The 10,785-nt window shown below is 42.0% G+C and overlaps 3 protein-coding genes and 1 long non-coding RNA gene across 5 annotated transcripts; 3 read left to right on the forward strand and 1 right to left on the reverse strand.

Annotated features, from left to right (window-relative positions):
* The first annotated feature begins 3,403 nt into the window (after positions 1-3,403).
* LOC120430784 (uncharacterized) lies at positions 3,404-4,105 on the forward strand. 2 transcript variants are annotated; one of them, XM_039595897.2, is made up of 3 exons: positions 3,404-3,572; positions 3,625-3,811; positions 3,928-4,105. In XM_039595897.2, the coding sequence occupies exons 1-3, from the start codon at positions 3,495-3,497 to the stop codon at positions 3,966-3,968; spliced, it is 306 nt and encodes a 101-aa protein (XP_039451831.1). In that variant the 5' UTR covers positions 3,404-3,494; the 3' UTR covers positions 3,969-4,105. The 2 variants fall into 2 exon arrangements, with proteins under 2 accessions (XP_039451831.1, XP_052566597.1); XM_052710637.1 differs by lacking the exon at positions 3,928-4,105 and having other exon boundaries at positions 3,413-3,572; positions 3,625-3,870.
* LOC120430782 (NADH dehydrogenase [ubiquinone] 1 alpha subcomplex subunit 5) lies at positions 4,003-4,848 on the reverse strand. Its single transcript, XM_052710636.1, has 4 exons — positions 4,775-4,848; positions 4,668-4,715; positions 4,366-4,527; positions 4,003-4,305 (listed from the first exon to the last, which is right to left on the reverse strand). The coding sequence occupies exons 2-4, from the start codon at positions 4,686-4,688 to the stop codon at positions 4,117-4,119; spliced, it is 372 nt and encodes a 123-aa protein (XP_052566596.1). The 5' UTR covers positions 4,689-4,715; positions 4,775-4,848; the 3' UTR covers positions 4,003-4,116.
* A 925-nt stretch (positions 4,849-5,773) lies between these two features.
* LOC128093516 (uncharacterized) lies at positions 5,774-7,809 on the forward strand. Its single transcript, XR_008212555.1, has 2 exons — positions 5,774-6,149; positions 6,228-7,809. It is a non-coding gene; the product is annotated as an uncharacterized LOC128093516 (long non-coding RNA).
* A 1,057-nt stretch (positions 7,810-8,866) lies between these two features.
* On the forward strand, positions 8,867-10,359 carry LOC120430777 (tax1-binding protein 3 homolog). The gene is made up of 3 exons (XM_039595891.2): positions 8,867-9,157; positions 9,408-9,536; positions 9,593-10,359. The coding sequence occupies exons 1-3, from the start codon at positions 9,104-9,106 to the stop codon at positions 9,779-9,781; spliced, it is 372 nt and encodes a 123-aa protein (XP_039451825.1). The 5' UTR covers positions 8,867-9,103; the 3' UTR covers positions 9,782-10,359.
* Positions 10,360-10,785: the final 426 nt, after the last annotated feature.

The following is a 10,785-nucleotide window of genomic DNA, read 5'->3' on the forward strand; positions in this document are numbered from 1 at the left end:
TGACTTTATTTGAACAAACATTGATGTGCAGTGCAGCAAACGTAAAGGACAGTTTCACAGTAGGACTAAAACATTTTTGACAATAAACAGACAACTATAAACCCCAGAAGAAGGCCACAAAATAAAGTCCGAAACGTCGGTGAAGTAGAAAAATTCTGATTCATTTTAGCGTACTTTAGGGGTCATACTTAAGCTCGACAAACAAAAACGAGGCAACTTCGGATAATCGTGGTTCGATTAGCCGAAGTGAATTTTTTCCGAGGCCTTCGGATAATCGAGTCTGGACTTATTCGAATTAAAAACTAACTTAATCCACCTATGTGGTTGGAGCCTTCCTCACAACAATGGCTGTACACAAATTTCATCTATTTTTTAGATCCGGCATCAAAAAAGTACATAAATATCACTTAAGTGGTCATATCTCGAGACAGGGTTGCCAGATCTTCAATGTTTTAGACTCGTTGGAAAGGTCTTTTTTTATATAACCTAACCAACGTTGGGTCGGATGGTGAATCCGGACATAGTTTACATACATTTAAGTGAGATCCGGCTTCCAAAAAGTACATCAATATCATTTAAGGGGCCATATCTCGAGACAGGGTTGCCAGATCTTCAATGTTTTAGACTCGTTGGAAAGATCTTTTGATAATCTAACCAACGTCGGGTCGGATAGTGGAGCCGGACATAGTTTACATACATTTAAGTGAGATCAGGCTTAAAAAAAGTACATAAATGTCACTTAAGTGACCATATCTCGAGACAGGGTTGCCAGATCTTCAATGTTTTGGACTCGTTGGAAAGGTCTTTTGATAACCTAACCAACGATGGGTCGGAAGATCGACCCGGACATAGTTTACATACATTTAAGTGAGATCCGAATATATGTGAAAACAGATTTTTATACATAACATAATCGAAACTTCAATCTGTATAAAACTCGATCTATGGGACCCTAAACCAAGTCGAATGCAACAGGTTCGGGTCAAATCGGTTCAGCCAGTGCCGAGAAACATGAGCTAGTTTGTTGGTCACATACATACATACACACACACATACACACAGACATTTGTTCAGTTTTCGATTCTGAGTCGATATGTATACATGAATGTGGGTCTACGATTTGGTCTACGACGTGTTTATACAAAGTTTATTTTTAGAGCAGGATTATAGCCTTACCTCAGTGAGGAAGGCAAAAAGCACTCATCCGTCAAAATCAGTTGTCAAACTGTTGTTTCAACCCCATTGTTCGACAATTTTCGAACACGTGGTAACAAGGTTTTGAAAGCTGTCCAATTAGCGAATTTGGATTCGCTCATTCGAATGCAGTTCCATCCCAATTAGCGAATTCGATCTGTATTATGACCCTTTGTACGACCACAACATTCTATCACAAAACTTCACCAATTTTCAAAATAACCACTTAGTTCCGCATTATTTCTAACTAAACGAAAGGGCCCATAAATTTAATTCAAAACAGTAATCAGGTGACAGCGATCAGGTGACAGCGCTTTAGTGCCTTTTCATAATTTAATTAATTTTAATTATGTATAGTAGGGTGGGTACGTTTTTCAAAAAGTTCTTGGATCAAGTTTTAGTATGGTTCCCCTTGTAGGGCATGCCCATAGGGACTTTCATGCCAAATATCAGCTCATTTGGTTGTAAACTGGCTGCGCGCATCAGGGTTAAAGTTTACATGGGAATTACTATGGGAAATTGGAACTTTTTGTTCAAACGCTCCTACAGGTCTGGGAAAATCACGCGCCAACTTCTGGTATGGTCAGGCCTATGGGGAATGGTCTGGAGAACACTTTTCCCGAAGAGAGCATATGGATTCTTTGTCCCTAGACCTGGCGCATCGGCAAACAATCCGATGTCTCCGGAATCAACGGTTTTCCTCAAAAAGCATCAAATTTTCCTTAGCATGCTATGAAAGCTCGATGAACACCGCGACGCCATACGTCAGGCAGCTACCACGTGGGTGAGAAACGGCTGGAATATTTAATTGCAAACCTTCTTTTAACTAGAAAATGATCATTTCGAGTAATCCTGATATTATTTAGTCGAATTCAGAATCTTTGCATAGCAAATTTGTATTTTTTTGCAAATATTTCAACCACGTGGTAGCTGCCTGACGTATGGCGTCGCGGTGTTCATCGAGCTTTCATAGCATGCTAAGGAAAATTTGATGCTTTTTGAGGAAAACCGTTGATTCCGGAGACATCGGATTGTTTGCCGATGCGCCAGGTCTAGGGACAACGAATCCATATGCTCTCTTCGGGAAAAGTGTTCTCCAGACCATTCCCCATAGGCCTGACCATACCAGAAGTTGGCGCGTGATTTTCCCAGACCTGTAGGAGCGTTTGAACAAAAAGTTCCAATTTTCCATAGTAATTCCCATGTAAACTTTAACCCTGATGCGCGCAGCCAGTTTACAACCAAATGAGCTGATATTTGGCATGAAAGTCCCTATGGGCATGCCTTACAAGGGGAACCATACTAAAACTTGATCCGAGAACTTTTTGAAAAACGTACCCACCCTAATGTATAGTCCAATAAGGCTAGGCCTAGAAACCAGTGAAAACAAATATAATTTAACCCAAAAATTACGAAATTATCGTCACAGTGTCCTGATGCAAACATTGATCGAGCTCGAGCTGTCAAAGCCCTGCGAAGTATGTTGGCTGACATATCGGGCGGTCAGTAAAAACAACTAGCAAGAAGTCGCCTGACAAAAAAACTTTTGCTAGAAAGAGATAGGAAATCTGATGCAAACAAACGTCCAGCTGCCATGTAACCATAATTTGAATGTGTTAGTAAATTTCTGACTAGAAAGCCTTATTTCGTGCTTGCCATTTCATTAGGGCACAAAACTTTTGTAAACAAGAGTGTATCCCTCTCACACCTTATGCAAACTGTCATTTGAGTGAAAGGGATACACTATTGTTTACAAAAGTTTTGTGCCCTTTTGAAATGTTAGGCTCCATTTGTTCTGAATAATTTAATGAAAATTTTACTAAATTTTCACAGTCAAAATTGTAAGATTGTACACAATTATTTATAGAAAAAAAAAACTGAAATACATAAAAAAATAAAGGATAACTTTATTCAGTTTTTTTTTTCTAAAAAAGGCATGACTTCAGAAATCGTATGGTTGTGTAAATGAAACGTAGTGATTTTCAATAGGGACTTATGGGACCCCAAACAGACTGTAAGCTGTTTTTAAGGTAAAAGTTCAATAATTTCTTCAAAATGAGGAAATCTTAAAAAAAACTGTAATAGGAATTTTTTTTTGCCTAAAAATCTACATTTTTGCTGACTACGCTCCCCTACATGACGAATTTCTCAGCACACTCTTCACAAGAATAGCGCGCGCACTGTTTTGATAGCTTCTTATCAATGGCTTTGGAAAATCACGCCGATCATTCCAGCCGAATCGCTCGATCGTACAGAGTTGAGTCAATCGCGAGACGGAGTGTTTTATTTGTTTCGAAAAAATGGCCAAACCATTCTTTTTGGGCTTGATTTTTTTTGTTTTATTTCAACAGTGTTTGTGTAGTCCAGCATTTCGAGAGGTATTTTTTCCAATGAGCACGCTTTTTTGTTGCTAAACTTTTTATTTTCCAGCATGAAACTGCTGGAGCACGGGTTAAGCGCCAGTTTTCGCTTAACTTTGGCGCGACCCATCAGCAAGACGAGGGCACGGACGTGACGGGTGAGGCCATCGCACGGCTGTGGCGCAGCCAAAGCGGAAACACCGAGGTGCAAGGTTCGGCCAGCTACAACCAGCACTTTGGAGGATTCGCAGGAGATGGTAAAGCGCGGATTGGCGGGATGCTTACGCTGACGCATAATTATTAGCAAAATTTAAAAGTTTGTGTTGAATTAGATTTTTGGTAACATTTAAGGAGACTTGTTTCTTTCTTGTAGGACCCGACTATCGTCTCAAACTAAAGGTGGTGTTCAGTTAGCAAGGCTTTCTCTAGTGATGAATCAACAAAACTGTTCAGCCAGTTATCGAGCACGAACCCAGCTCACCTCTATTTACAACCAATTTCTAGTGTTGAACGATTTTATAGAATAATAAAGATATTAGTTTCTCAATCAATCATCAGCTGCTTACTTGAGTTCGTGAATCTGCGCCGGTGGCCAGGCCCACTGGGTGGCTGGAGCTTGCTTGACCAGCGGTTCCCACGGCTTCCAGCCGAGCATCTTTCGGGCCAGAACCAGCTCGTTCTCGGCCTGGATAATGAGCTCCTCGACCTGGCCACAGTTGACCTTCTGCTCGATTTCCTTCACCGACGAGGTCTGACAAATGAAAGCAAATTATTAATAACTTTTTTCCATAAATATTCTAAATCAACTCACCGAGGCCACAATCTTGGCCCGCTCGCCGACGATCTGCTCCGTGTACCGGCGATAGGCCGCCTCCTGAGGCATCTTGGCAACGGCACGCAGAATCTTGTTGTACAGCGCCGTCAGCGTGTGGTGCGGGTTCTTGGCGACGGCCATTCCGGTCAGTCCGGTTGCCTGCAGGAAGGAAGGGATGGTAGAGATCAAAACAAATCCATTTGCGTGAGAAGGACTTATGACATAATCAGGCCGGAGGAAGTTGGAAGGATTGGGCGAAGTAAAATTGGTTTTATAAAAGCAATATGAACTTTTCTTACCTTTTTAATTGCTCCCGACATGCTGGCACAGCAGATTTTAACTATTATCTTAAAAATTATAACAATTTAGTAACATTAAAAGCGATTTTAGAGAAAAATTTACTTGCCTGTGCAACAAAACGCTAAAGACAACAATCGCCGATGAAAGATGACAGTTCTCCGTTGTGCCGAACGATGTCAGGGTTGGATTGTACCGACAAACGATGATGTCAATTGTCAGGGGTGGATTTATGATCGCACGCTGCACTTAAAATATTTTTTTCTCAGTTATTTTTTTTCATATTTCTCCAAAACCGAATCATTGAAAAATCTAGAGTTTTATTTAAAAAGGTCCTATAAACGTATAATAACACATAAGCTTATAGCAACTTAAAAAAAAACTCTGGAAAGATAAAGTACACTCAACCGCCGGTGGTTGGTCACTTTTTCGTTTGACACTTTTTTAGTTGGTACCCCGTTGGTTGGTCATAGTCAAACTAAAAAGTAACGAACTGTCACTTTTTACACGGCGCTCACGCACACTATCAAAACAAACGATGGTAGTGTGTGTGAACTCCGTGTAAAAGGGGTGTCAAACTAAAAAGTGATCCCGTTCGTTAGACAACAGTTGGTGTCAAACCATCGGGGTTTGAGTGTAGTTTTTATTTCACTCATTATATTGCATGAAGTTTTTACAATCAGCCCCGGTCGGTGGTTGCTTACTTTTTCGTTTGACACTTTTTAAGTTTGTACCTCGTTATTTTCATTTAGTTATTTTTTTTTGTTTTTTTTTTAAAGAAACAGTTTTAGACTTTTTTTTAAAAAAGTCCTATAATGAACAATATAGCTCTTATGGAGCGAACCGTCAAAAAACAAAATCAAATTATTCGCTCTACAGCATTACCTTGGCGTTCTCGATTGCGAGATTCCTACTCGAAACTAGGTGCCCGAAGGCTTGATTGTTGAGGCAATTGCAAACCTCTTTTTCACCTTAGCTTCCATCCACCCCTGGATTCAAACTGACGACCTTGGGATTGTTAGTCCAACTACCTATCAGCGACTCCACCGAGACAGGACCCAGGGAGACGACTCCTGCACCTGGACTGAGCTAACGACCTAGCCTTTAGGCATAGACTAATTATATATAGATATGCCACTCCCCTGTTGGGGCTGGTGACACTACCGCCACGCCAAAATTGCACCTGGTGGCAATTCACAGGTACTAATTTTGGATATTTCCGAAGGGAACATTATTTTCTCCCCAGTTTTAGTTCAGAGGGTTCTAAATATCATAGCAACCTGCCTGCTATTTCGAAACTTTGTTGACATTCAAATGTCAAATTCGAGAGTTCGCTCGCTCGAATATTCCGGTGAGCCGTTTATTTAAATTCCTGCTAAATGTCTGTTCCGGAAGTCGCTTATCCCGAAGAAGCAAGCAACAGTTACCGTTCCAATTGCTGCCAATGAATCCGTGTGAGCCGTGTATGCAGATCATGCAGATGGGTGAGGAGAAAACTCAACAAAAAAGTTCCGAGGACGTTCAAAACTTATAGCAGCTTATAATCCGTCTCACATTTTCAGGCTCGAGAAACCACTGCCGCCTTCTTTAATTTTTTCCAAGACATATTTTAAAGCGGTCTACCAAAATCCGTTGCCTTGTTTTCAACGGCGTGCTTACCTCCAACAAGGGTAATTTGGTAATGCCCGGTTCAGTGCCGTAGCCAGGCTCAAGTCCTTCCCGACGAGCTCACCAGCAGAGTCTTGGACCAAAAGCACCACGTGATGGACAAGAACACTAGACTAGGAATCGGTCTATTGCGACGCTACGGGCATAACCGAACACCGCCAGCGGAGTTGGACGTGCATTGCAGTCAGCGCGTTCGGTGTCAGTGGGCAAGCTTTGGAACGGGAACGGAAGCCCAGGTGACTACGCACGTCGAAGAACAGTTGCAATCTGAAATGTCACGCACGTATACATACACACGAAACTCAACTCATCCTCAACCAGACCAAAAGTGACCACCAGGACGAGATGCACGGACTTCTACTGAAGAGATCTAATCCAAAAAGAACGCCCCCACACGGAACGGGGGCGATTTGTATACCATTTTTGGTGCGCAGAAGCGGTCGACGAAGCACAACTCGATCCTCGTACAGGATGGTTGATCAGTGGTCGTCGTGAGGACTCAAAGCGGCATTGCGCTCTCCACGAACGCACATAGGACCGTGTCCGCGACGCTTGGCGTGGAAAAGCAGTGCGCTAGCGTGAGGCGGTTGGAGTATGCGTCGCGAAGGCGTGAAAACGCAGTGCGCGAACGCTGGGTAAACGGTGCGAGGGCCTAGGAACGCGGTACCCGAAGACAAGATGTGAGCATGCGGCAAGGTAGCAGAAGCGAGTGTGGTCTGGGTAGCGAAAGGATGGGCCCATCTGTTCATTAGAATAAGGAAGTAGGGATAACAGTTTGGCAGGAGAAACCATAATATGTAAACTACTCGAATAAAAAATGGCAATTTAGTTTACACGCACACAATTATTTTGAGTTATTTTGGCTTATTAGTCGGGAGCGTCTGCGATTTCGCTCGGCTGAACGGATCCTCATCAACAATGGTGAAATTATATTCTCCTCCCTCCCCCCCAACCGAAATCCTAGCTCCACTTCTGGACCGGTTCCTCAGGCACAAAGCCCAAGAAGCATATAATTACTGACTGCAGGCACGCGGGAATACGTCATCAACTTTATACGCTAGCAAGAAGTGCGGTTTACGGAAATGGAACGTACCAAAGTGTTAAAAAAGGATCTGCTCATTTAACGATAACGAACAAGCAGTCATCCTCCAATAATAGTTCTCTACGGCAGTCTTTGTCAAGGCATTACGCTCCAAGAACCACGTTATGCAGCAGAGCAATATTAAACAATGTCTCTTACAAATCTTATTATTTTGATATAACAGCGTTTATAATAAAAAGATTAATTATAAATCAAGCTGTTCATATTTTCCATTTTGAGGCTCTGTATGATTTCTGAGCTTCAACTGGTCAGCCTTGTTGTGTAGGAGACGGTGGCGGACGCTCTCATTCCGATTCACAATATCAAAGCTGATTGTTTTCTTGATGTGCCAGCTTCAAGTAATGACCTTGCTGAAGTTTTTGTCATTTTTTATCTGAAAGAAAGTAAAATGTATCTTTCTCACATAATAAGCCTAGCGATGCTGTTTGTAAACTACCCTTACCAAACAAACGTTTTCACGTAGGGTGGTTTGTTTTTCAGCTTGGTCACCGTCAGTGCCACCAAACGAGATGTTTCCTCCCAGGTGGTGGGGACCATATTGGAGCAGCACAGTCCAAAGCGAGTTCGCAATCGAGCGAGCACTGTCCGCGATCATCTTAATTGTGTTTTGATTCGCTGCTCGGAATCTTACTGCTAGGAATCGTCGTTAAGATCGTCGTACGCCTAGAGGGCGAGATATTCCACGTTTCGGGATTGAAAAGGTTTAATTACAAAAACAGATTGTTCTAAGCCGAAAAAACCGCTGACACTTTGTCAAAAACAAAACAAACTTTCAACAAGGCAAGTGCACAGGATGCTTAGATTTTTCCAAACAATTTAGTACCTGTAACTCGACTGTGGTGGCGCTCGGAGCGCTAAAGGGGTGTCGCCAACTGGATGTATGGAAAAATCACGAAGTGAGACATCTAGGTAATTAATAATCTATGCTTTAGGTTAGACCGGGACCAATATTTACTTCCCCATCCGACGGGAGGCGTGGTCAGACAAATCTCATCGCAAAATTTGCCACCGGGACCTTCTGGAAATGAACCCAGGCCGACTGGGTGAGAGGCAACCACGCTTACCCCTACACCACGGGAAATGTCGAAATACCACTCAGATCGGGTATTCCACACTCAAACTAGACTAAAATTTAGTTGAATTTGTGGAATGAGACTGTTCTCAGTTCTCACAATTGTCTTTTGCAAGCAGTACCAGATTATTCGACTCCCCCAGCAAATGATAATTATTTAAATCCTTGTTTAAATCAGTAATAACTTGTAAAGTTTGACATTTGGAGGAGTGGAAAAAAAGGAATCGTGCTGCAAACAATAACCCAAAAAAATTATCTTGTGTTAGCGTGTAACCATCGAATATTCTTTGTCGGTACAACTTGGTCCAACTTTCCAGCCCGTTCCTTCCAGCTATTTTTTGTTTTATTTTCCCACATCAAAAGTTTGACTCATCAAATCGTCGTCAGTTTGCGTGTTTCTTTCCAATCGTGCGTAAATTTGGCCACTTTTTGAAAGAATTCCCCGAATATCTGTTGCCTGGAGCAGTTGTGGAAAGCCCTGTTACTCGATTCCTTGAAAACAGCCCGTCTGGCAGTGGATTAAGCCTGTTTCAGAGCAGTTTATTCTTGAGCAAGTACCGGAGAACACCCCCGAGGGTCATTTCCAGTCGTCCAAAATGGCAAAAATGGCGTTCCAACATCAGGCGGGCACGGCGATGGAATGTTTGAGCGTAAGTCAAGGGTTGATTTAGTCATGTGCGACCATAAGTCGCTGGAAACAGTTTTGGTTGCAAACATGGAAATTTCAACGCTTGAGAAATCAAGTTGGATGTTCTTGAAAGTTAATTTCCCTAAAGGCTGTTCAACGCATAATTGTCCCATGTAAATAAGAAACTTGATGTGACGTGGGATCTATTCAGATGGTCATCTTTCTCGTTATTAACATTCCACATCTGATTGTACGCGAATTTTTCATTCCAGATTCCCATCACGTTGCACAAGGAAAAAGACGTCGACGAGGAGGGTCGTGAAGTGTTGAAATGTGGCTTCAAAATAGGCGGCGGAATCGATCAGGACTTTAAGAAGAGTCCTCAGGGATATACCGACTATGTCAGTAGTTGATTCTAAAATCTCCCATCCCGTTACTAATCCCTTTCAATTTTTAGGGTATCTACGTGACGGAGGTGCACGAGGGCAGTCCGGCGGCCAAGTCCGGGCTACGGATGCACGACAAGATCCTCCAGTGCAACGGGTACGACTTTACGATGGTAACGCACAAAAAGGCCGTCAGCTACATTCGGAAAAATCCCGTCCTCAATCTGCTGGTCGCCCGGAAGGGCGTCACGTCGACTTAAATTCCAACCATCAACCATCACGGAAAAGAGAGAGACTTTGTTATCGTGTAGGTAATTTTAACATTACATTGAATTTTGTATTTTTTACACATTACACACGCAAACACACACACACATGCGGCCGGAATGTTTTTTACCGCGCGTAAACGTTTTTATGTTAAGGTTAATTTTACACTCAAATATGATAATACGTGTATAAGCTTAGTGCTAAAGTAGGACGCAGGTACAAGATAGCATCAGTGATAGCGGGCAGTTTCATATACTCAATCACATACACACGAATGCTGCCAAATTCCATCCATCATTTTCGTACTTGTTTTTATGACATTGCCTTTTCAAAAAAAGAAATACGTTCACAAGGAAGTTTTTTTTTCTTCAAAATTACGAACCTCTTAGCCGCATTAATCCTATATCCTTTTTGGAAGTAAATTTTAATTCTTATCAATGGACAACGTCCACATGTAGGACACCCAATTATTCCTCTACAAATACAGGTAGATATTCGCATTAGATGAGCAACACTTGTTTCTTAGTTTTACATATATAGATTTATCGGAAATGAATGCATGCCAAAGTAACGGGCCGTCTTGTCAATATAGAAAAATACTGAGAAAGCCTATTCTTAACACAATGACAAACACAAAATAATTTAAGCAATTGCAACCTTTTTCAGATACGGCTCCGTTTATGAAATTAAGCGTTTCATCCAAAACTCTGTTTTCAGGTGCATGTGAGGAGAGGAAATTCATTTTTTACCAAACCCTCACTATCGAAAAATGCCGAAAAAGTAATCACTTTTTTCTTTATTTGCAGGCCATCTTGGTGCAAACCATCCACTACAAAATACTTTAGCTTTCATTGCCAAAAATGTTAAGTAAGGCGCGTTTCCAGTGCTGCACGATTCGTCGATGTTCGAAAAGGCAATGAAATCGTTTCGTATCCTTGAAAGTCGGCAAAGTTAATGAGTATTACGTATCTACTGAACCGGCACCATATAGAGACGG

The sequence above is a fragment of the Culex pipiens genome, chromosome 3, assembly GCF_016801865.2.
Source record: "Culex pipiens pallens isolate TS chromosome 3, TS_CPP_V2, whole genome shotgun sequence".
In the NCBI taxonomy this organism is placed as follows: domain Eukaryota; kingdom Metazoa; phylum Arthropoda; class Insecta; order Diptera; family Culicidae; genus Culex; species Culex pipiens.